At 43.0% G+C, this 26,815-nt stretch overlaps 1 protein-coding gene and 1 pseudogene across 3 annotated transcripts in view; one reads left to right on the top strand and one right to left on the bottom strand.

The window, feature by feature from the left end:
* Positions 1-19,056, bottom strand: part of LOC102537883 (pygopus homolog 2-like) — a 50,242-nt pseudogene extending 31,186 nt beyond the window's left edge.
* GABRG3 (gamma-aminobutyric acid type A receptor subunit gamma3) overlaps positions 1-26,815 on the top strand; it is a 494,054-nt gene that overhangs the window by 277,326 nt on the left and 189,913 nt on the right. For all 3 annotated transcript variants that reach the window (XM_072950633.1, XM_072950634.1, XM_072950635.1), the window contains 2 exons: positions 20,189-20,409; positions 21,117-21,199. In XM_072950633.1, the coding sequence (XP_072806734.1) occupies positions 20,189-20,409; positions 21,117-21,199 (304 nt within the window). The remainder of the gene's footprint in view (positions 1-20,188; positions 20,410-21,116; positions 21,200-26,815) is intronic.

Here is a 26,815-nt window from a genome sequence, read left to right as displayed (position 1 = left end):
ATCAATGTAATGACCACATTAACAACCTAAAAAAAGCTACATAATCATAGCAATTTATGCAGAAAAATATTTGAGAAAATACAGCATCTATTTATGGTAAAAACTCAGCAAACTACAGTAGAAGGGAACTTCCTTAACTCAAAAAATGCCATCTAGGAAAAATCTAGAGGTGGGATTATGCTTAATTGTGAAAGACTGAATGCTTTCTCCCTAAGCTTGGGAACAAGCTTTCAACACTCCAGTTAAACATCATAGCATGTAGTTTTAGTCAGTGCAAAAGGCAAGAAAAAAATTAGAAGCATACAAGCTGGAGTGGAAGAAATCAAATGGTCCATTAGCAGAATGCACGATTGTCTACATAAAAATTACAAGGAATCTACAAAATTGTCCTGTAGACTAAGAAGTGATGTTAGGAAATCAGAGGATACAAGACCAACACACCAACACACATGAGCCAAGTGCAGTTCTGCACAGTATAAACGCACAGGGGAAAACAGGGAAGTTCAAAAACGCCGTTGAAAAATAACTCCCGAAGTTGAAGTACTTGGATAAAAGTGTCACTGACATACAGTGTCAGTTTATAGAAAACTCAAAATCCTGATAAAAAGAAATCGAAGAGGATGTAAAGAAACAGAAAGTCACACTGTGTTTATGGAAGACTCAAATAGTAAACATTGATATATACACAAGTTGATTTTTAGATTTAATGCAAATCAAATGCTAATCCCGGAAGTATTTCTGTAAATACAGACAAGTGATTCTACAATTTATTTGGAAAGGCAGAGGAAACAGACTATCCAAAACAATTCTGAAAAAGAAAGTTTTATTAGTCACGTTACCCAGTTTTAATGCTACAGTGCTAGAGTAATCAATGCAGTGTGGTAGCGGCAAAGGGCTGGAGAAAGGATTCAAAGAAAGAATCAAGAGGCCACACAAATATGGTCAAATGATTATTGTCACATGTGCAAAAGGGCTTTGGTGGAGAAAGGATAGTGGTGTTGGAACAACTACACATTCATATGCAAAAAATGAATCTTGACATGAATGCCTTAAACATAAAGTAACTCAAAGTGGGTCATAGATCTTCATGTGAAAGAAAAATTGTAAAACTTTTAAAGAAAATCCAAGAGAAAATCAGCAAGGAGTAGGGTCTGAGGACGAGCTGTTAAATATGGCACCAAAAGTGTGATGCATAAAACAACAAGTGACAAAACAAGCTAGAGACTGGGGGAGAGTATTTGCAGCTCACCCCACTGCCAAAGGACTTGGACTCACTGTATGTAAAGAATTCTTCAAACTCAAGAGGAAGAAAAAAAAATCTGACTTAAAAATTGGTCAAAGATGTTAATTGACACTTCACCAAAGAGGATATTAAGATGGCAAATATATGCAATAAAAGATATTCATCATTCTTAGATACTGGGAAATTAAATTAGAACCATGATGAGATACCACTACAAATCTATTTAAACTATTTTAACTGTAGAACGTTTAAAATAAAAAATGCTGACAACAACAAGGACTGTGGAGAATGTGGAGCAATTGGAACTTTTGTAAATTACTGGTGGAAATACAAAATTGCACAGTCATTCTGGGAAGCAGTTTGGCAAGTTGTTAACACACTTAAATACGTTCATATCATATGACCCAGCAGTGCACTTCTGGGTATACGTGCTAGAGTGGTGAAATTTTATTTTCACATAAAACCCGGTATATTAATAGGTATAGAAGTTTTATTCATAATTGCTAAAAACTGGATACCACCCTAATGTCCTTCAGTTGGGGAATAAACTGTGGTACATTTCGACAATAAACGAACCGTGGTATGTTTCGACAATGGAGTAATGTTTAGATAAAGGAAACTTTTGATACACTTAACAACTTGGTCAGAGACATTATGCTTAAGTGAAGAAAGCCAGACTCAAAAGCTTATTTAATACTGTGTGACTCCACTTATATGACATTTTCAAAAGAGCAAAATTACAGGGTTGGAGAACTGATCAGGAGTTGAGTGGGGAGAGGTGGTTACCAGGGGAAAAGTGGAGGGGAAGGGATAAATTGGGAGTTCAAGAATTGCTAATATTAACTACTGTATATAAAATAGATTAAAAAACAATTCTTCTGTATAGCACAGGGAACTATATTTGATATCTCTCGTAATCTATAATGAAAAAATATAAAAAGGAATATGTGTATGTATATATATGACTGAAACATTATGCTGTACACCAGACACTGACACATGGTAACTGACTGTACTTCAATTTAAAAAAAAAAAGAGTGGGGAGAGGGTGACTACAGGAGGATAGAAAAAGGAAGTTTGTGGGGGGGGCAATGGATCTGTTCTGTGTCCTATTGTTAGTTACAGAAATGAAACATGTGATTTGATGAGAATATTTAGTTACTTAGTTTACAATTTGTTCATCACCCAAGACTAGAACACTAATAGGAATATCTCTGTATAACAGATTTTTCTAAATGTTTTCAAACACACCAATGTATTTTAGAACCAGCTCATCCTGCAGCAGTAGTTTCTTGTGCATGAAGAATAAGATAGTTCAGAAACTTCGGTGCCTCTTCTAGGTCTGTAATTCTGTATTCATAGATACATTTTACCCCATTCAGAAGTGTTCTGGCTTCTCTTTTTGCTAAAGATAATGCATATTTAATCTGTGGGTTGCCTAGACACTGGAAAATAAGCGCTTGGCCAAACGTTGAAATGGTTTATTAATTTTTTCCGCTGATACGCTGATTTCTGTTATCAGTCACAGGTCTTGCATATGACTTCGCCCACTCTGTAGTTTGCTTTTCACCTTCTTAATTCTCTTTTTAATAAAAGACAGTCTTAATTTTAATAAAGCCCAGGTTCTCAGTCACCCTCATCAGAAGCATCCTTTCTCTTCCTCTCGTGGTGACAGACAGAAGCAATATTACTTTTATGCATGGGAATCATTTGATCCCTTGAAACTTTGTGCTTTAAAATGATTTTGGTAATATTGACCATTTTTATAAAGCACATTCATTAAACAAATGTTAACGCTTTTCAAGTAATTAAAATGGTCTTAGATCTTTCTGGTGATTTCCAGTGAAATCTGTGTGTTGTTGGCTCTTTGGTTGTATTTCATTTACATTCTGAAGTTTCACAATATACACTCCTTTTGTAGTTCAGATGACTTCACTTGATTTCTTTGAAAACATCTAAATTCTGATTTTTGTAGCTGTAGTGTAGCACATTTTAAACATTACCCATGTGAGTCTTTTTGAAAATCTTTGTCTACTGCACCTTGACAACTTTGAATGATATTTTCCTTGTAATGATAAATTATGTTTACTTACTGTGCTTTCGAATCCATTGCTGTTTCCAGCCCCTCAAATGTGAAAATGGTTCAGCTGTCTTCTAGTTGATAAGAGTACATCTTATTGACACCATCTTTGGATAGAAAATCGAGGAAATCATGAAATCTGCCTCTTAAGGTTTTGGGGCAGGTTAAAGAAATAACATTTGTTAAATGATTGTAATGTTTGGCACGTTCTGAGTGCACAGGAAATTGAACTGCTCACTGATGCTTTAAAATGCCTGAAATTGTAATCCAATAGCTTATGTGATGTTTTTAATTTATGTATATTTCTCACATGAGAGAAATTCCCCAAATGACAGGAAGTTCAGTTCATTTCAGGGGTGGAGTTTCCAGCATGATATCCAATTTCCATCAAGGCTGCAGCTGTCAAACCTAGGAGTGCTGTTTTATGAAGCAGTGTCCTTCTCCACTAGTTCATATGAGAAAATGCTGAATTCCAACATTCTATTTTTTTCTCATCCTGGTTTTCAAATTAAAAGCCGTACTTAAATATTTGTGAGGAATCTGGTATTTTTAACTAGAGTGAAGGTTAAATAACATCTCAGAAATTTCTTCTTGTGGGGTCACAAAGTACTGTCCACCTGGAAAAACATTCTCTCTTCTGTGAACACTAATCCCTGAGATGATGAAGTCTGTGCTCTGTTGGTATATTTACTTTAATCTTTCTAGGTCAGAGAGGGGCACGTTTCAGAGCCCCTCTCCACAATTATGGCTGTTTTCCAGGTCCTTCCTCAGTCAGGACTTGCTGGATGGCGCCAGCTTGCCTGAATTTCCCCCGCTTCCAACTCAGGACTGTGACCAGTTCCATGCTGGAATCGGCCGTCGGGCAAAGCATGGTGTGTAAGCCTAACTCCTTTTCTCATGGAAAGATGAAATATTTTTGAGCCATAAAAAAAAAAGAGAGAGAGAGAGAGATTGGGACATCTCATTAAATAACAGACAGAATATCTTTTTCTTGTCTTAGAGACTGTGGCAAGAAAGGAATTAAATGTTCTCACCACAGAATGAAATGGTAATTATGTGGTGGAATGGAGGTGTTAGCTGATGCTATGCTGGTGATGGCTTACAATACGTAACAATCAACACATTGTACACTTTAAACTTATGCAATGTTTTATGTCAGTTATAACTCAGTAAATCTCAGGGGAAAAAAGGCTTCCTCATACCCTTTGCTCCAACAATGTAAATAAGCACTGTTAGCAATACATCCAACATCCACCATGTTAAAAAAAAAAAAAAAAGAAAACACTATGAAATATGGAATCCTGATTTTTAAGGTTGCTGATGAAAGAGCCCAAGCCAATTCTTCAAGGGTAGAAATCAAAAAACACAGAATAAAAATCTTGCTTACCTGGTGCAGCTTCCTTTGCAAAGTATTAATAAACCTTTTTATGTTCTAACATTCTTGGGATTCCCTTTTGGATGGTGGCAGGTACTTCTGAGCAATGCCTAGCAGGAAGGTAGTTTATTATTCTGAGAGAAAACTCAAAGCAAGGATCTCCTGGACACCTGTTTTTTTAAAAAACGTTTAGTTTTAACTGTAACCTAGTACAGGATTAGAATAGTTTTCTTCATGTACAGGAAAGCCACATTATGTCCCCCCATCTTCCACATTCACTTTAGAGGGCCTCTTGTAAAGCAGTTTCCCAAAGGGGACATTTACTTATTGATGCTCATCTTTGATGCTGAAGGTCCCCCAGGTGACAGATGTACTCTGCTGCAAAGGAGGGGGAGATGCTGTGAGACCCACCTCCTTGGGCAACTACCTGGAGCATCCATGTGGGCTTTTCTAAATCACTGATGAGGTCCCAGGAGCTCAAAACGCTTCTTCTTATTTGGGTCAGAGATTCCTGTTGGTCCTTTACAGTGATGATGCCTGGGGAATGCTGCAGACTGTCAGGTTCAATTGTGACTCAGTTCATTTCATGTTACTGTACCCGGAGGGATTTCTGATCTGTGCAGTGCAACCTCTTCATAATGTATTTAGCTTCGCGTGTCTGAAGACTGCTCACTGGATTGGGGGGGCCCAGCATCAAAGGCACAGGTGCCACACCTCCAGCCTCCTGGCTGAGGGTCTGGGGGTCTGAGGCGAGCTCCTCATTTTTGCTGAACAAGCGCTGTTGGGAAATAAAGCACCTGCAACCAGCCTGGGCTGCAGCGAAGCCCAGTCACTGAGTAAGTGGATGACTCCCTGGCGCCTCAGTTTCTGTCTGTAAAATGGGGATGTTAATACTGTTGTGAACATTCAGCAAAGTGAATTTTTTAAATTTTTTTAAATTGAAATGTAGTCAGTTATAATGTGTCAATTTCTGGTGTTCAGCTCAATGTACCGGTCATGCATATACATACATCAATTCATCTTCATATTCAGGTCCTAGCAATTCATAACCAGAGCCAGTATGTTAGTAGGGTGCAACCCATTCTCTTCTGACACAGGTAACTTGGTGATGACGTCTGTCATCACTGCGGCAGGGACCTTGGAGGTCACCTTGTTTACCAGCAGGGACACTGGGCACTCGTGGGCCGAGGGGCTCACAACCCCACCCAGAACTCAGGCCTCTCTCCTCATCTCCTGTTTCTGGTTTTATACTACTCTCATGGGGCCTCACCGTCTATTTAAAAATTCAATATAGGGACCTAATTATTTCTGGAAGGTGTGGTCCCATGTCCATGCCTTGGCCTTGGTGTGCACGGTGCCACCCTCCAAGTTCCTTGCATATGTCAGGCCTGTCCTGACCTCAGTGGACGCTGACTTAACCTCCTGCGTTGGGAAGTTACCCCTGTCTAGACGAGACAGCACTTGGAGGAAACCCTTGCAGGGCAGTGTTCTTGACTACTCGGGGACTAAGTGGCGTCCCACACACTGACTGGAGAGACAAAGATGGGAATACCATTTAACTGCAGATATTTGACTTCCCAGAACTTCCTAAAACTGGTATTTCATTACAAATAATAACACAAGAAAGGGTTTGATCTAGAAAAAAGATACACTAAGAAAGTGATGGACAGTTTTTCTGGAAGAAATTCATGTACACTGTTAACAAAGTCATCTTATGTTTAAAAAGAACGTTATGTACAGAACCTTTTTAGAGAATGTGGTGAAACCAATAAATTGAAGGTGTGAATTTTTTTCCAAACTTTAATACTTAAACAATAAAGAGTCTGGCCTTCCCAGACTCTTGTGAAGTTTGAAGCAGGTCCAAGGGGCTGTAAAGTTACCCCTGAAAGGTCCTGCCTCCAGTCCCACTGGCACTAATGGTGAAGGGCGAACACCACTGAGTAGGTGTGTGCAGCCACGTGGGGGCCTTAGAACCCGGCCATCTGCACCCACCCGGTACCCCTCACATGGCTCTGTGTGAAGGGTGTATCTCCTTACATCTGTATTTGTGTAATACAGACATATGCACGTATGTATATATGTATGTATGTATGTATGTATGTATGTATGTATGTATGTATACTCATTCATGGAATAAGCTTTCAAGTCATTCTCTAAATTAGGACTATGTGAAATGACTAAATAATTCCTCAAGAGTAAATGGCCCGAATGTCTTGAGTACAGTGTTTCACAGTGCAATTAAAATAATATATGAATAATTATTTCCCCAATTTTCTTTGGTATGAAGAGGAGTTAAAAGTTGCCCAAGCTGTCATCCCCCTGAGTGGTGAGGTGGGATTGGAACCGGGCAGCCCGGCTCTAGGCTGCCTTTCCATCAGGACACGTGGGAATGGAAGCGGAGGGAGAGACAGTGCGGTGGGCTTTGCAGCTCTTACTCAGGCACAAACACAAGACGGGGCTATTAAGTCTCATATGGACGACGAGACCTGGGCCGCGATCTCCCCTGGCTCCTGGTGTTCCCAATCATGGCGTTCCTTGGGCCAGACTTTTAGAAACCTTCAAATTGTCGGGGAGCAGCTTTGAAAGGCACCTCCTCCACTTTCGAATTGTGCTGTGTCTCCTGGCTCAGTGGGATCTCGGAGAACCTCCCAGAGCTCTCATCGGGAGGGCATTCAGTAGTCCTTCTGAACACTAGAGTCACAACACGATGATAGTTATTAACACACATTTCTTGTATTACCTATGATGGGACAAAATAACATTTGTGAAGCATTTTTAAAGTTTCAGAGATAAGAGCTCCTCATGGGTACCTAATCATCAAAAAATGGTACATGGAAGCTATTTCTGCAGCATTCCCTCTTACTTAAGATGTGCAAGATGCCTCTGATGTCTCCTTCATGGGGTGTCTGTGATTTATTTCAGTAAAGATGTTTATGATTTTCACTTGTGACAGGGATTCTCAGAGCCCTGTGTTCACCGTATCACTAGCTTCTTCAACTACGGTTTCTACTACAATCCCATTATCATCATTTTAATATAATCTCTTCTTGAAAGAAAGTGAATCGCAATTTTTGGATAAGGGAAGCCTATATTCCATTTTCAAATGGGAGTAATAATGATGCATATCCAGTCCAGGCAGAAATTCCAAACAATTTCCCCAAATACCAACAAATGCTCGAATACCTGCATAACAGTCCAACAAGGACGTCTGAGTGCTGGGCTGGCTATGAATGTATGGTTTCCTTCCACACTGAAAAGAACACAGGCTGTCATGTAAATGAATAACGGCCTGATGTTTAAAACATGTGAAAGACAGTATTTAAGACTAGACCCAGTTTTAAGAAGAGAAATTCACAAACCGTGAGGGGCTGAGTCACCCAGGGAAGGGAGGAGAAGGTGACAGCCACGACACACAGATACAACATCTGACACGTGAACCTGTGGGTCAGCTTGCCATGCGACAAACTGAGACAGGGCGGAAGACGGCAGGGCACAACCATTAAGGAACGAGGTGACAATTGAAGATCTGACTCCCAGGAGACCTTGAGCTTCATTATAGGCTTGTTGTAATATGTTAACATGGTCAGTGGCCCTCCCACTGGCGCCACGACAGCTCCCAGGCTGACTGTAACAGGCCGAAAAGCAGGCGGTGGCCCAGTTCCTGGGAATCCCAGACCCTCCCCCAAAGTGGTTGGAACGGTCCTTACACTTGTTTGCAGGTGAAGCCCATAAAAACAAACAGCCTCTCACCTCGTCGCTCCCTCTCTCTTGCCTTCTGAGACGGCCTGCGTTCTGCCTGTGGAATGTGCCCCTACTTTTGCTTTAACTGCCTCCACACCTCGTGGCCTGTCTGTCTTTCCTAGATGACCCCATGCTCTGGGGCCACCTCTTGCCTGCTGCCTCTCTCTTTCTTGCCTTTTGAGATGGCCCTGCACTTTGTCTATGAGCATGTATCTCTCTGAATGAATCTACTTTTACTCAGCTGTGGCTCATTCTTGAATTCTTTCTTGCACAAAACCAAGATCCCTCACTTGATGGGGTGCATCCTAGGACTCACCTGAGACCTGGGTCGTGGCCATCCCCTTGTGCCCCATTTTCCTGTATCAAAACCACCTCAAATCTAGTGTTTCCTTCACACAGACATACCTGGGAGATGCTGTGGGTTCAGTTCCAGACCCTGTAATAAAGCGAATATGGCAATAAAGCCCGCCACATGCATTTTCTGATTTTCCAGTGCATATTTATACATATTGTAGTCTAGTGAGTTTATGGTAGCATTATATTTTTTAAAATGCACATGCCTAGATTAAAAAGCACCTTATTGCTAAAAAATGTTATCACCTGACAATGCAGGGGTGCCACAGACCTTCAATGTAGAAAAGCACAGCAAAGTGAAGTACAGTGAAAAGGGGGTCTGCCTGTGCTCCTCATGGTTCCTGGATGGGCGGGTAGGCTGGCGCTGGTGAGCTGAGGAGGGTAGCATTCACCTCTGTGGGTGTTACCTTGATATGAGATGGGGCCGCGAGCATGTCTGGCATCTGTCTCATTCTCAGCAGGCCGGCCTGGTCTCATCCATCTGGTGGTGGTTGGGGGTTCCCAAGAAGCAGCAAGACAGGCCAGTCTCAAGCTCCTTCCAAGCCTCTGCTGCTGTCACATTTGCTATAAGATACATGGCCAAGTCCAGAGTCAGTGTGGGAGAGCTGGCCAAGGCCATGGATGTAGAAACTGGGGTTCTTATGGCTGTTTTTGCAAGTAACTTACCATAGTACGTGACACATTTTCTCCAAGAATTACTTACCACTTAAAAGTTTTGCTGATGGGCACACAGAAATTCAATATAGCAGGTTTTCCACTTGATAGTAAATTTGGATAAAAATGTTTGTGAACTATTAAAGTGAGTACTCAGACAGTGAAACTTTTTATTTTATTCATTTATTTATTTAATTAAACTATAGTCACTTACAATGTGTCAATTTCTGGTGTATGGCACAATGTCCCAGTCATGCATATATATACATATATTTGTTTTCATATTCTTTTTCATTAAAAGTTATCACAAGATATTGAATATAGTTCCCTGTGCTCTACAGGAGAAATTTGTCCTTATCTATTGTTATATGGTAGTTAACATTTGCAAATCTCAAACTCCCAAATTTATCCCTTCCCACTCCCTTTCCCTGGTAACCCTAAGGTTGTTTATTATGTCTGCAAGTCTGTTTCTGTTTTGTAAATGAGTTTATTAGTGTCCTCTTTACTCTTTTCTTTTCTTTTTTTTTAAGATTCCACATATGAATGGTATCATAAGGTATTTTTCTTTCTCTTTCTGGCTTACTTTACTTAGAATGATGATCTCCAGGCCCATCCATGTTGCTGCAAATGGCACTATTTTATTCTTTTTTATGGCTGAGTAGTATTCCATTGTATAATATACCACACCTTCTTTTTTCCTGTAAATTTCTAGTACTTTTGCTTTTTTGTATATATATATATTTTTTTTAATTGAAGTATAGTTAGTTTAGAATGTTGTGTCAATTTCTGGTGTACAGCACAATGCTTAAGTCAAACATGAACATACATATGTTCATTTTTATATTCTTTTTACTGTAAGTTACTACAAAATATTGAATATAGTTCCCTGTGCTATACAGTATGAACTTGTTGTTTATCTATTTTATATATATTAGTATCTGAAAATTCAGTTTGTCCCTTCCTATCCCTTTCCAATCCCCTGGTAACCATAAGTTTATTTTCTATGTCTGTGAGTCTGTTTTTGTTTTGTAAATAAGTTCATATGCCTTTTTTTTTTTTTTAGATTCCACATATAAGTTATATCATACGGTATTTTTCTTTCTCTTCCTGGCTTACTTCACTTAGAATGACATTATCCAGGCCCACCTATGTTGCTGCAAATGGCATTATTTTATTGTTTTTATGGCTGAGTGTTGATCCATTGTATATATACCACAACGTCTTTATCCAGTCACCTGTCGGTGGACATTTAGGTTACTTCCATGTCAGACAGAGAAACTTTGGATAGCAAGGATAGATATATTTTTAAGTGAAAAACCTGAAAGTGGCAGAAACTGTGTTTAAGAACAAGTGTGATGAACCCCTTTGGATAACTTTGTATTTTACTTTTGACACTTTAACCTCCCGTAAGGCATTTTACCTCAAATTGTAGTGATTTTCTGTGTCTTCACTTGGTGTCTGCATTAGTTTGCTAGGGCTGTGAGAAGGAAATACCACAGACCCAGGGGCTTGAACAACAGAAGTGTATGTTCTCATTGTCTGGGGGCCAGAAGTCTAAGATCCAGGGGTCAGCTGGGTTGGTTCCTCCTGAGGCCTCTCTCTTTGGCTTGCAGATGGCCGCCTTCTCCCTGTGTCCTCTTGTGGACTTCTCACTGGGTATCCTTCTTTTTAAAAAGACATCAGTCAGATTGGATTCAGGTCCACCCATATGAGCTCATTTTAACTGAATCATCTCCTGAAAGGCGCTGTCTCCCAGTACAGTCACAGTCTGAGGCACTGGGGGATAGGACTTCAACATGCAAGTTTGAGGGGTACACAGCTCAGTCTGTAAGAGTCTCTCTGAGTTTTCTGTAGCCCCCTCTGCACACACCTCTGTGCTGGGCTCCTGGCTATATGAAAAAGGGCCAGGAGCATGGCTTTTCCCTGGGAATGAGTGAGCATCACACACAAGGGCTTGCTAGGAGACGGAGTGACCGCGAAATCAGGAAGCCCACCAAGGTGTGGGGCCTTGCTCCGGCTGTGAAAGAGTTTGTGCAAATTGGCAAAGTAAACCGCCGCCTTATTGTTCAGAAGGGGGCATGGAAGGAAAATGCTCCAGCAGAGAGAAGGGGGGAAAAACGCTAGAGTGGGGAGAGGAAGTGCTTGAGTGAGTTGCCATCAGCCAGGGTGGGCGCTGGAAACAGCTCCGGCCCGGGTCGGGCCCCGTGGACTTTTATGGGAGGCTTCGCCATCATGTCCTCCTTCTGGGTGTGATGGAGGCAATCGCCTTGTCCTCCATCTTCATATGGGCTTTTCTTGTTGTTGTCTTGGCAACTGTCAGCTGTCATGGCGCTGGTGGGTGTGTCACTTAGCAACTAATACATCACAGTGCGTCTATAATGAGGCTCCGGGTCCACTGGAGGTCAAATCTTCCACCTTGGACCCTGTAGGTTCTAACCGGTTCTTGTTTCTTCTCCTGAGACTTAGATAAGAGTCATTAGTTTCTAGTTGAGGGAGGGGCAGGGGTATGATCCTGGGGGCAACAGCCTTGTAACAAAAAGGAAAAGTTGCTTTTAATCAGAATGCTGGCATTTTGGTGGACCCAGTGTTCCCCCAAAAAACCATCTCTGAAGATTCTCCTCCGGCATAACCAAGAGGCAGGGCTTGGGGGGGCCTTAGTTTCTGCAGAAGAGCTTAAAGATATTGTTATGTGTGTTCCCTGAGGAGGAGCCAGGACCCTGCCCCAGGGCTGCATGATTGTTTCTTGACAGTTCCCCCTCATTTCTGCATTCTCTCCCTTCCCTGATTAGCAAGTGTTTGAATCTGCCCTTTGGAACTCAGAGAAAGTCAAGGAGGCTGTGTTGTTGGTGATTAGGTTCTTGTCTTGTGGCAGAAAGAATTTAGAGACTAGATAGAGAGGTTAAGAAAGTAAAGTGGGAAAAAAAAAAAAGATTTGAGCCCAATAGAAGGCACTGATAAGACATTGGGGCTTTGAGTATTTTATTTCAGTGATTATGAAACTGAATACAGTATGGCACATATTTCCTCATTTAGGAGATTTTTAATTATATTATGTTGGATCTAATCATAAAATCCTTAGGATTTTAAAATAGGAAGGAATCCAAGTAGTCAACCCTTACCTCCCTCCACCTTTTTCATCAGACTACTGACCAACTTCATTTGAAAGCTGCTAATGGTGGGGAGGTTTGGGAATTTGTATGAAAACAAGAGATCCTCATAAAAATTCAACCACCAAAGGAAGGTATAGAGTCAAAAGTAAGATGCATCAATCTATTGGTACCATTTCTCCAAGAATAACAATTTTAAAAACTTTTTTATAAATATGTATGGGGTTTTATTTTACAAAAATGTTATCACATCTACATATTATTTTTTGTTCCTTCTTTGCAGAGTAAAATTTTTGATGCAAAATTTATAAATTTTTTAATGGATCATACCTTTCATGTCAAATTAAAGAACTTAGCTTAAAAAAAAAGAAAAGTGGGGATTTATTAAGGGATAGAATGTTGTCAAGGGGAGAGCGGGCAGACTCGGGTGAGCAGCTGCCCCGAGTTTCTTTGCAAGTTGGTTACACAGAGTGTAAAAATGAATGGATGGAATATTCATTGGAAAGGGAAGGGTTTGGGGTCATATTCCTTGATTTTCATCCCAGCTCTGTCTTCCCAAAGGGAGGAGAGATTTTTGTCCTTATTTAGTCTGGATTGGAAGTGTCATGGCGTCAGTGCAGGATGGGTACTTCTAATCTGCAAGGCTGATTTTATAGTAGTAAGGGCATACTGAGCAAAAGGTTACATTCAGATGTTGGAGACTCCTGTCTTTTCCTCCCTTTCTTTGTGGGCCTCCAGGTTGTCACCCCAAAATATGTGATCACTTACAGCCCAGAGGTTCCTGCTTTTCTCTGCCCAGGGACCCCTGTGGTTTACGTGATGCGTGGTTTCCTGCATTTGGCCCATGCTCCCCCTCTCATGCCCAGTTCCTGCCATTTGGTCTGCATCCCCCTTTCTCTGCTCGTATCTAGCTGTTTGCCTGCTCTAATAGCTGGGGAAGCTTTCAGGCTGTGTTTAAGGTTTGGGGGTATGGGTGACTTCATACATGAGTATATGATGACGTTCACAGGATGAGCAGGACCCAGGCTTCAGCTCAGTGTCATTTTTTCCCTCAACGTCCAGGACTCCCAAAGTGTGGGTAGCTTGGAGGAAAACCCCAGAGCCCAAAGTTCCCATGTGGAATCCTCTGACTTTATATGAAAGAAATGAGGTTTTCCCCGATTTAGCAGAATCCCAAGCATGCACATGATAGTTCCAATGATGAATTGTGAGTTGAAGTAAACTTAAAAAAAAAAAGCTATTTATAATAAAACATTTTATTTTGTCATACCAGAAGAAATAATCATTTTTATCCTCTCTCTAAAAAGAATAATGTCATAAAAATCATTGTCATAGAAAAGTGCAACCAAAGAATGAGCAGTCAAAAGACGTAGGAGACACCAGTGCTCCTTGGCAGCCCTTCTGTATGTGACAAATTACTGCAAAGGTCGTGACTTGAGGCAACACAAGTTTATTATCTTACTGGGTGACAATCAAGGCCCCTCCCAGGGCTGCATTCCTTCTGGCAGCCAAGGAGAGAATCCATTTCCTTGCGTTTCCAGCTTCTTGAGACCACTTACATTTTTCAGGGGGAAAAAAAAGATGTCAGACACATAAGTATGAAGACAGGCCAGTTAGCAAATAAAAATAAAATCTACTTTTCCTGGATTTTGTGATTTTTGTAGCATTTGCGATTGTTAAGTATTTATGTTTTTTCTCATGCAAAGTAAATGTGTGTGTGTGTGTGTGTATATATATATATATATATATATATATATATGTATATGTATTTAATATTGCTTTTAGATTTTTATATCCTTTTCTTATAAAGGGCCCTAGGTCAATTAATATCAGGTGACAAGTCCTGAACCTGCTCAGGAGAGCACTGTGCTCCCCTGTTGCATCTTGGGGTCACGTCCCCTGTTGCTTCTACAGGAGATCCCTGTAACGAATACTTTTCACAACCTGCCATACCTGAAGTGGTCTCGCTCCTTTCAGCTCGGATACAGTCCTCCCTGACTGATACACCCCTTCACCTGTCCACTTTCTGCCTGGTGGTCCGAGGACCAGATGGGGGGGCGTCTGTGCAGAGCTGCCTGCTCCTCCTGAGTTGGTCTCTCTGGCTTCCTGGAGCCTGCCCTCCCCTCCCCTGGGCTCTGAGTGGGGCATCACACGCTCTCCACACTGCAGGCCTGCACTCCTGAAGGCAGGGCGTTGCACCTGTCCTTATATAAACCTAGCACCACGCCCAGCACAGAGTAGGACTGACATCGTGGAGTGGGTGAACAGCTTCTGGAAGAGCCTGGGTAGACGGGGAGAATGTTCAGGAGCCAAGGGTGTGAGCAGGGCACGCGTGGCCCCTGGAGGCCACGGACCTGAAGGCAGATGCCTGGGGAGAAACAGAGGCCAGCTGCAAAGCCTTGTTTCCCAGGGCGACCTGGAGGAAGTAATACCAAAAATGTATATTTTTGTTATGCACCCAACTCTGATAAGGAAGAAATAAAGATGGTTTTATTCTAATCATCACTGCATATTATACATTTTGAGACGAGACATTTGAACAACCTTTAATTGGCAGGGGCCTGTGGTCACCATTTTATAAAGAAAACTGCCGGTGACTTCCAGGACTGATGTATTTGTCTGTCCCGCTCCAGGCGTGTCCTGACGCACTGGGACTGAGGGAGGGAGCCTGTGCCCGGGAGCGGGTGACTTCCGCCCCCTCCAGTCTCCACGTGCCTCTCCTCCATTAATCTGTCATTTTTCCGTTTGGCCCTCTTCTCTGGTAAAGGAAAGGAGAAAAGCATTAGAAAATAGCATTCTGGTGTTTTAGAAGTTACACATAGATAACATTAAGCATCATCATTTTTCTTGTCTTTTGTTAAAATGCTCCACGTGCTGCAGAGACTCATGGCCTTTTTAGGAATGCTCCAAATTATTAAAACAAATTATGAGCATAGGTCCTTCAAAAACATGAAGGTTTCTATTTGGGGATTTTACATATTTCTCACCTGTTACATTTATCGGTATCTCAGACACATTAATTTCCCAGCTATTTATGAATTATGTAAAATGTTATTTTAGATAGACATTGTGAGAATGATTTTTTTCCTCTGCAGAAAGGGAAGATGATTAATGCAGTTACAAAGATGTTTATGAGAGACAGAAAAGTATTTCTTTGTGGGTGGGAAGTGTTTCTCCAACAGTTCGTCAAATGTAGACACAATAAAACATTCGCACCAGGCACCAGGCAGGCCATGTGCATTGCGCCCTCCCGAGCTGGAGTTTGAGGCAGGACTTTCAAATAAGAAGGACATCCCCCAGATCCTGTAGTCCCCACCGCAGGACGTCCTGGTATGATGCCTTTCCTTACAGGAAAATTCCCTACAGAAAAATCACTTTCAACAGTGAAAAATCCAACTCCAGGCCAGGATGTGGAAATATAAAATGTTTGAGTCTGAAAAATTCTTACATTTAATCTAACCCAATTTTACAGAGGAGGAATCGAGGCCCAGGAAGGGTAGTCACTTTACACAGTTTTTAAACGGGGCTGAAGTGGAGTGGGCTTCTGTGCCGGGGTTCTCTCTGCAACGTGTCACAGCGGTCCCCACATCTGACCGCTGGATTACAGCTGCTGCAGCTGCGCTCAGTCACATCCAGGGAAGCAAATTTTGACTGTACAGTTTGGAACAATTGGTCCTTAGCAGGTGTGTGACTTGATGAAAGTTACTTAATCTCTTTGGCCTTGGTCTCCCACCCTCCTGGGCAGAAAGTCATTATTGTCTCTGCCCCAGTGATCAGCGCCTGGGAGGGGCAGGAGCATCTGGGCCTCGTAGGAGTGACTTCAGGTAACGCTGCCTCTCTGACTATATAAGGTTTACCCATTTAAAATCTGCATTTTGAAGTGTATTGTGTACGCGCATTAATGGGGATGGAAAGCAGAGAAGCTCAGGAGAGAAAGGGCATAAAGAGGAAAACCTTCTGTTCAGCGGGAGACTTTCTGTTTCACCATTTTTACACAGTAAAGAGACTCACTTAGAAATTTTTACTTGGGGTCCCAGAATTCAAACTACACATTGAGGAACTTTGGTAAAAATTCTTCAAGTTTTCTGAGTTTCAATATTCCTGTTAGAATATTGGGATGGAAAAATATCTGGATGCTTTTAGGTTCTTTCCAAAATACAACTGGGGCCTTTACGGAGAACATTCTTTATTAATAGCATCGCCCACATCCCTGGGGGCTTGGCGCTGCTGGGGAGCGCACCTTCATCCTTCTCTCCTCACTCCTTTGCCCAATAAACCAGTGTTAGAGGGAGCGAGGGCGTAATCCCCATGGGCACCTGTACGTGCCGTACCGGCCAGTCTCACATCCTGAATTTTATTTAAGGTTTTAAGTATGTTCTCATATTCTTTGTAAAAATACAGCCCTTTACATAGTCAGAAATCATAATCGTGTGGCTAAAATCCTACCATCAAGGAGGTAGGGGGCCTGCTCCCCTGCCCCGCCGGTTGGTTCTGCACCGCGCATTGCTCCTGTCTCATCAGGAATGCCCTTGACCTCGCTGCTGCCTTTGCTCCGGGCTCCCGCAAGGGGCGCCTCTGTCTGCGTTGCTCACTCCTGCACTTCACTGAGGTCTTGGCTCTAAGTCACCTTCTCAGTGAGGACTGCAGCCCTCAACCCTCTGGTCCACTCTCCTTTCCCCCTTTTGCACCCACACTATGTGTTCAGATGGGCCTCTGCTTCACGCAGCCTCTCGGGACCTGGGAAGGGGGCGTGTGAATGTACCACGTGCGCACAGGGAGGGATGCTGCAGTGTTTGGTGAACAGCACCAATGAGCACCGTGATCTGGATCTAGCTGCCAAATACTTTGTCTGTCTCCCTCATTAGGAAAGACACACTCCTCCCTTCTTCAACTGAGGCAACCCAAAAGGTCCACCCTGTCCCATCCGCAGTGTCAAGGTGACCTGTATGTGTGCTGCTCTCCGCACCAAGTTTGACCTTGGCTTTCCCTGATCCATCATCCTCTAATAAACTAAAAAGGACAGCTGCCTAATCCCTGCCCCCATGTGGCTACAAGCACAGAGAAGGGCCAGGAAAGTCACCACCAACCCGCTGATTTGCAGCCATTCTGAGGTCCCGGGGGCCGAGCCTGGGTGGGCTGCGCTCCCTGAGAGAAGAGCGTCTGATTAAGCGTTAATTCTGCTCCCAGAGGCCTCTCCTCCCTGGCTCTCGATGCCCTTGTCCAGGAGTTTTCCTTTTCCATTAACTCCGGACTGTGGGAAAGTTGGCGCTGGAGAATAAGTCTTTGTGGTCCAGTCAGCTTTTCCAGGTCATGATCTGCCCATTACAGATAGGAATGCAAAAGTACATCTAAATCTCAAATAGTCACAGACTTTTCCTCCTGACTTGAGGTCCTGTTGGCAGTAGAGCTCTCTGAAAACCTAGCCAGCCTCTTAACACCGAGGCCAGTCTCACGTGGGCATAGACATGATCACAGATCTTGTGTCAACATAACTCCAAGATCCACAACATGCCTTTAATTTTGCCCACCATTGCCTCTACCCAGCCCTTCACTTTCCTCTCACTCTTACTCTTTCTCTTAAATTGAGCACGGCCACCTTGGCCCTGTCCCGCCTTCAGTGGAAGAGTCATGCATTACTCTCTTGCACAGGGGACGTATTTGCACAAGTAAAGACTTTGCATGGTGGCAACTTCACCCCATTTAGAGATTTTTAGCAACAGGTCTGATTATTTCTGCAAAGCTGAGTTTCAGCAGGCTTTTAACACTCAAAGCATTTCTTGATTCTGTGATTTACTGATGGGGATGAGAAGCTTTTCTTTCTTCCATCCCTTCAAGAACTTGTGTTTGCTTTATCTTTCTTTTCTCTTCGGGCAGTGTAAGAAAAACGCACAGCCCAAAAGTGGCAAGTCCTGTTTGGGGATCTTGTTGAGGACTATATCCTGGGAGATGGCCTCTCAGTTAGCTCTGAGGAACTTCCCTGAAGAGCTAAGGAAGAAGCCAGGGTATAGAGCTTTTTGCTGGAAAAAATAACACAGTGGGACATCAGAAGATTGCTGCTAATTGCAAAGAACAGACATCTCAGTTTACTGATTTTAGGATTTTTCTATATATGGGAAGATGCAAGCATCTGGATTCACTGAAATTATTCCTTAGATATGCACCTTAACCATCTAGGGCCGGATTCCAAAGCACCGAATGCTTCCTGTTTTGGTCCGTCCTGAATTCCCCTCAGGCACAGACACTGGGGGGTATGGATGGGGGCTGCTGCAGTGGCTAATGGCCTGGTCCTTATAGAACTGGAAATTTGGGCAACATTCTTTGATTACGGGAATGTCGGGCAACATTCCTCGTTCACACTTTCATAACTGCTTCCAAGCTGGCCAACCATCTTCTGAGATCATCTCTTTCCTGTGTTGACTTCCCAGGCACAGTCAACAGCAGTCATTGGATCAGATGTGTCATGGTTCTCACCTTCATTGTTGGTTGAAGGCCCATCTTCCATGACTGGACCATAAGCCCCTCAAAGGCAGGAGCTCTCCTGTTGGCGCAGTGCTGGGTCTTGAATGGTTTGCCAGGCCTGACATAGTGCAACAAAGTGGTGATGAGCGAGCGGGTTTGTCAGTAAAAGGCTGGGTCTGGTCAGTTGAATTCCCTGGCTAAGAAAGTTTCTTTAAATGGAAACTCAATGGAAAGGAGAAATATGGGATTTGTTGAGAATTACTCAACTCTGTCAAAGTACTTCGTTTATAATTTTGAATATATATATATTCGTTTATAATATTGAATATATAAAGAAGCTATGAAAGATTAAACTGTCTAACAGTCTGCCTTTTGATCCTCCTTGCCATGGACCTAAAGCTAGTCCTTTAAACTGTGATTATGAGAGAGTCTCTGAGGTGGTCCAGACTCGAGACATTTCTCTGGGTCGCACGGTGTTGTTAGCCCCATCCTGTATCTGATGTGCTATGAACACTGGGGTGGCTTCCAATTACAGAAGCCATTTGAGCCCCATCAGCCCTGCGTTGGAATCAGCACTTGGCTTGGATGGCTGTCAGCTCTCTAGTTTTTGGTTGTTGCTTATTTTTCCCTTTTCTTTTTGATTTGGGCTGTATTATTTGAGAAGGCTCTTGAGTGAAAATGACAATCATTATAATATAAGCTAACACTTTCTGGATCATTTGTTTCATGCCAGGCACTAGAGATTTTTATTTAACTATTTATTTCCTCCTATACACCCCCTTTAGGAGGTAGACACTACTATTCTTCCCATTTTACAGATTAGAGAATGGAGGCTTTAATAGATCATGCTACCTGTCAAAGCTTGGACTTATGAATATAGGAGGGTCTGCCTCTGTGCTCTGAAATATATTCTTCTGCCTCTTGGCCCCTCACCACATCCCACGATTACAATTTAAGATTTACAGAGCATTTTCACACAGGTTATCAGACTGTGTGATTGGTTGTCTTTGTTGAATGTCTATCATGTTGATGCAGGCACTGTGTTAAGCACTATCAGAAAAGGAAGTGGGAAGATAAGGATGTAAACCTGGGGAAAACCAAATTTCTGAAAAAGAAAACAAAGCATGCAGAAAATCCAATAGAAATGTCTTACCCCTCCTTCTGCTCTGTTTCAGGAATACCAAATTGATATATTTTTCGCTCAGACCTGGACTGACAGTCGCCTTCGGTTCAACAGCACGATGAAAATACTTACTCTGAACAGCAACATGGTGGGGCTAATATGGATTCCAGATACAATCTTCCGCAATTCTAAAACTGCAGAGGCTCACTGGATCACCACCCCCAATCAGCTCCTCAGAATTTGGAATGATGGGAAAATCCTTTACACCTTAAGGTAAGATGCTGGGGAACCTTTAATCACTGGTGGTCCAATACTGGAGTCTTTAATCCAGATCATTATAGGAATGAGGCCCTGTTTTCATTGCTAAGCTCTATCACTTCTCATGTTCAACGTGCTACTGCTCTTGAAAAAGTTTTTTCTAATCTCATGTGTGTAAACATAGAAAGTCTGACCCCAGGGTTGTCTACTTTGAAAAGATGCAACACACACATTTAGTGCAGCCACCATCTGCATAGACAAGTGGGAGAGCTGGCCAAATATGAAATCTTTCCTACAAGTGGATTAACTTGGCATTATACTTATTTAGGCAAATACACCAGTTTCAAAATGGAGGGAGGATTTCATTCCTTCAAACAGATTGAAAACAAGGACACCGAAAGAAGGACATCGGAAAACAAGGACATATTGTTTCAATTTGTTTCCTCTCTTACTTGGCTTTTATTTCTTGACACAGTTAGGATTTTACTAATGGAAATTCTCTCCATTTCTGATAGTTAAAAGTGAAGCAAAGGAACACAACACAAAAACAACCAAATGGTATTCTGCATGGGTGGGGCCTCTGCCGAGAGTTAGTTAGTTCCCTGTGGTGACCGACCCTCCCGCCCACCACGTTGTGGCAGTGTGACCACTGCGGCCTTGCTTGGGGTCTTTGCCAGGGTGTTGCTGGCCGAGCTCGAGAGTGACTTGTGGCTCTCCTGCAGGCTCACCATAAACGCTGAGTGCCAGCTGCAGCTGCACAACTTCCCCATGGATGAGCACTCCTGCCCGCTGATCTTCTCCAGCTGTGAGTACTGACTTGGGTTTGAACGCTGTGTAAAGGAACGTCTAGCCTGTGCGGGTTTCCAGCAAATGGTCGCGTGATTGATTGTCGTATTCCTGTACAGCCAGAGAAAACTAATGGTTTTGGGTCACATGGGTATATTCACTTTAGAACTTATTACCTAGGATCCGTGTTACAAAATAGGTAGTTTTGGTAAATCCTTGAGCAACTTAACCATTCACTGTGATACTGAGCAACTCAGAAATTGATGAACAGTTGACTTACCTAGACCTTTATGCTAGTAAATGGTGCATATTACTTGGAAGTACAGAAAACTCCTTTGCAGTAATTTTAGGCTTAGTATCATCTTCAAATCAGGTGTTTGTCTCCAAAAGAAAAAGAAAAAATTTTACTTAAATATATTTATATCTGTCTCATTGCACTATAGTAGGATGTTATTTTTCATAGCTTTTCATTTTCTAATATTTTACTTATGATTGATACTAGAGCTAATGAGTAATTATTTATAAATTCTTGGACAATATCAAATGCTAAAAGGTCAATATGGAAATATACCTGTCTTGCATATGAGGTATTGACACACAAACATGACGACATTTCAGGCAGAAGGTTTTAAGGTTTCTCGCTAAACATTGTAGTGAAAAGATAAAAGTGATATAATGGATAATCACATTTTAGAGTTCATTTTAAGTTCAGAAAAAGACGAGATAGAAAGCAAAATTTCACATAGGGATAAATTTAACCAAGGAGGTGAAAGTCCTGTATATTGAAAAGTACAAGACATTAATGAAAGAAGTCAAAGAAAACATAAGTAAATGGAAGTGCTGTGCTCGTGGGTTGCAAGAGTCAATGTTTTAAGAATTTCCACTACCAAGAGCAATCCACAGACTCAGTGCAATTCCTATCAAAATTCCATGGGCATTTTTTTAAGGAAATAAGACAAGTAATCCTGAAACCACAAAAAGAAACCTGAGACAGCCAAAGCCATCTTGAGAAAGAAGAACAAAGCTTGGGAACATCCAACTCTGATTTCAAACTGTACTACAAAGCTGTAGTGATCAAAACAGTGTGGCACTGGCAGAAAAGCAGACGCGTAGATCAGTGGAATAGAACAGAGAGCCCAGGAATAAACCCACACAGATATGTGGTCAATTTACAGCAATGGAGACAAGAATATATACAACAGAGAAAGGACAGTCTCTTCAATAAATGGTATTGGGAAACAGGCCAGCCACACACAGAGAGTGAAATTCAACCACTCTTTTGCACCATGCACAAAAATTAAGCCAAAATGGATTAAAACCTTGAATGTAAGACCTGAAGCCATAAACGAGCCTAGAAGAAAACATAGGCAGTAGGCTCCTTGGCACAGATCTTGGCAATGATTTGTTTAATCTGACACCAAAAGCAAAAACAATAGCAGTGAAAATAAATAAATGGAACTACGTATCGTACTAAAAAGCTTCTGCACAGCAAAGGAAACGTTCGACAAAATGGAAAGACAGCCTACTGAATGGGAGAAAATATTTGCAAATCATATATCTGATAAGGGACTAATATCCAAAATATGTAAAGAACTTATGCGGCTCAATGGCCAAAAAAATTTTTTTGATCAAAAAATGAACAGGGAATTTAAAAAGACATTTTTCCAAAGAAGACACACAGATGGCCGGTAGGTGCATGGAAAGATCTTCAGCATCATTAATCACCAGGGAAATGCAAGTCAAAAGCACAGTGAGGTATCATTTAACACCTGTCGGAGTGGCCATCATCAAAAAGACAAATAGCCAGTGTTGGTGAGGATGTGGAGAAAAGGGAACCCTTGTGTGCTGCTGGTGGGAATGTAAATTGGTGCAGCCACTGTAGAAGACAGTATGGAGATTCCTCAAAAAATTAAAAATAGAACTACCATATGATCCAGCAATTCTCCTTTTGGGTATGTATCCAACGAAAATGGATAACACTAATAACTCAAAATGATACATGCCTGGAGGGAGGGACCATCTGCATCTCTTGGTCAGTTGGGTTCCATCCTCCTGAGGCAAGAGAGCAGGCTGAGTAGGACAGGATGGCTGCCCTTAGCTTCATCATTACCAGGCTCCTGCAGCATCAGATCGGACTTGCAGAGGAACAAACCAGAAAGGTTTATTTTTAGGGCCACAAATACCTCTTCTTCCTGTGTGTGCAGCGTGCAGCCAAATGTGTTTCATTCTAAACCCTTGTTGATGTGACCCGGAGAGGGAAGCAAGCACTCATGCCTCATCCAAACACTTCCTAACTGGTGTGTGTCTTAAAATAAACCGAGACAAAAGTGCCTGTTCCCTGCTTCCCTGCCTGCTGCCTGAGTGCATTAACGAGGCGAGTCTTCTGCCAGGCGGAACGTCTGGGCAAGCGGGGCCTCCCTCCCGTGCCTTTTGCTTTGGCAGGAAAGGAACCACGCTGCTCCTGGAAAGCCCTTTCTCTCTTGGTTGAGTTAATCACCAGAGAGCAGATGCTGTGACGTGCCACAGCGGTGGCCTTGTGTCCTTTGAAGCAAATGCTCAGGGACAAAACTTCCAAACAGAGGCCTGTCATCCGAGGGGAGCGCAGCTGTTCACCCCACACGCCACTCGGCGGGTCTGAGGGAGGCCCACGCGGAGAAAGCAGTATTTCTGGGTGTGTCTGTGAGGGTGTCCCCAGAAGAGACCAACATTTGAGTCAGTAGACTCAGTAAAGAAGGTCCCCTCACCGGGGGGGGGGGGGATCACCCCGTCCTTTGAGGGACCACGTGCAGGCAGATCTCCTGCTATGGCGCTTCGCAGATACTGCGTTTTGGTTTTTTTTTTTTTTTCATATTGAAACTTATGGCCACTCTGCATTGAGCAAGTCTGTCAACACCGTTTTCCCAACAGCATTAGTTTTCAATTAAGGTATTCACATGGTTTTTTTCAGGCGTAATGCTATCGTACATTTAATAGACTATAGCATAGTGTAAACATAACTTTACAAAAAATTTTGTGTGGCTTGCTTTGCTGTGATGTTGGCTTTACCGTGATGGTCTGGACCTGGACATGCAGCATCTCCGAGGCGTGTCTGTAGAAGAAAGAGGTGAACTGGGGTGGGGTTTGCTCTTTGCTTGAGCTGGGACCTGCATCTTCTCCTGCTCCCAGACATTGCTCCTCCTGGTCCTCAGGCCTTCAGACTTGGACCAGGACTTAAAAACGTCAGTCTCCCAATTCGCAGGCCTTTGGGCTCTCACTGAATTACCTCACCAGCTTTCCTGGGTTTGCAGATGACAGACCGTGGAACTTCTTGGCCTCCATAAATTGCATGGAGTCATTCCTGTAACAAACGCCCTCTTAGAGCTGTACTTCCATCTGTGTCTGTCTCTGAACCTACATCTGTTTTGCTGTTTTCGTTTCTCTGGAGAACCCTGACTGATACGGGGGGAAGTTCCCACCCTCCCAGACTGCTCCAAGGTCCCCCCAGAATCCTTGCGTTCACTTAAATTCCCCTGCTTTGGATGCTGCTAAAGGGGTTTTTTCTTACTTTATTGAGGTATGATTGACATGTAAAAAGCTGTACATATTTAATGTCTGTAGCTCAATGAATTGGCGACAAGTGGACACCCATGAAACTGTCACCAACATCAAGGCCATTAACATATCCATCACCTCCCAAACTTCCCTCCTGCCCCCTTTATTACTGCTGCTATTTTAATACTGTTTGCCTTTAAAAAAAATTTCCCCCATCCTAAGTCTGGATGGTAAACATTATTTGGCGGAGTAGAAATAGTGGAATCTGTAGCCTCTTTGTGTGTTTTCATTGTTGTTTTATATAATGCATGTAGTCACTAAAATAAATTTTAAAAAGGGCTTTGTGACTTTAAAGATAAAGTGTGAACCATGCTGAGTGTCAGGGAGGCTCTGGGCCAGCCTCCTCCCTGCGGGGACCTACTCACTGGCTGGCGTGGGGGCTGGGGACTTTGGGCGCAATGTTAAGCACCCAGCTTGACGTGGGAACCTGGGAACCCTGACTTTCCCTCTAACACTCACGTAAGCCCGTCTACTATGTGCCAGGCGCTGCTCTGAGCAATTACAGTCATGAGCCCATCTGATCTTTGTAATGACCCTGGATGCCCTGTTTTTCCTGATGCCTTCCCCAGCCAGGAAACCCAGCACGGGGTCGCGGGGTCATCTGCCCACATCACCCTGGAGAGCAAAGGGCAACTGGGTTTGAACCAAGCACAATGGTAATTGAGTGTGCACTGCTGATTATTATTATAACTACTATTTTATTGTTATGAGAAGAGGGCACAGGGAGCAAAAAGAGATGCTGTGAGGGCTCAAGGTATGAGGTGAGATCTATTTGGCTTTCTCCCCAGTAAACCGTGCAGGGCGAAGTAAAACAGAAGCAGGAACGTTCGTGCTCGCTATCTGTGACGCCCATGCCGGCTGTGACTGCCCGGGAGCTGGGGACATGATCAGGGAGATGTCACTGCTGTTGCAGAGATGCGGGAGATATCTGAGAAAGGTGGCTGGTTTTCAGTTTTAAAAGTGGACTGAATGCTAGTTAGCAAATCTCTGTGTCAGCGCGACTGGATCCTGCCCCCGCATAGTTTAGAACAGTCCCGAGGGCACCTCTGGTCCTCCCTCTGGCTGACACCGTGCCTGGCACCAAGCAGTGGCCAGAGACCAGCGACGACCTCTCCTCCATGTGTGCGTTTCCTGTCTGTGCAGAGTAGCACATTCTGCCCCCTGTTCCCACCTGCCGCCCCCATCTCACAGGTGAGAAAACTGAATCTTAGAGAAGGAAAGCAAACACCAGTGCAGGATCACACACTAGTGGGCGGTACAGCAACCACATGAATGTGGCTCTTGCTTCTCCAAGTCCAGGATTTTCTCTACCACACCAGCCTTTATCTGGACACTTATTAGCTAAAGAGAACCAATATCATTGCATTCTAGAAACTTTTTTTTTTAATCACTTCCATCTGTACTCTGACAACTGCCTCCTTGACTGATGGTTGAAAAACACGGACCTGCGTGTAGGACACAATGGACCTACTGTTTCCCTTCCCAAGCCTTCCAGACAGAAGACGAACGTGGAAGTGCAAATTCTCAGGAAATTTGCTAAGGAAAGCATGTACCTCTCAGTGGGAGAAACTGGCACATCCTTCATTAAAACATCATGGACGTATTTATAACCAGCATATTAAATGACACTAGGAGTTCTTAGAGCATCTCTTCTTTGTGTTCGGCCTTTGTTCCACTAAGTGAACCAAGCAAGAGGAGAAAGCCTGCCTCCTGGATCCTGATTTCGAGGGTTCTGCCTGAGCCAGGTGAGTCCTGCACTCAGAGCCGCTCTCCTGACTCACCTGCTTCTGGCCTGTGGTCTGGGCGCTCAGGAAATTTCATGTTGTTCGCCACTCTGCCCAGGGGTTCAGAGCACATCTCAGCAAGAGTATGGGGACCATTCCAGGATGACTTGAGCAATGCCAAGGTGGTGCCCTCAGCAAGCTGCAGCAAAATACAGTAAATTATCCATGGACATCAAATTTCTACCAAAAGTATTTTGAAGACATTGCTTGTCTACTATAAAACTTGTCTCTTCCCTCTTTTAAGCTCCCTGCCCCTCTCA

This window comes from Vicugna pacos, chromosome 27 (genome assembly GCF_048564905.1).
Source record: "Vicugna pacos chromosome 27, VicPac4, whole genome shotgun sequence".
NCBI classification, from domain to species: domain Eukaryota; kingdom Metazoa; phylum Chordata; class Mammalia; order Artiodactyla; family Camelidae; genus Vicugna; species Vicugna pacos.
This window is presented reverse-complemented; position numbering and strand designations above follow the sequence as displayed.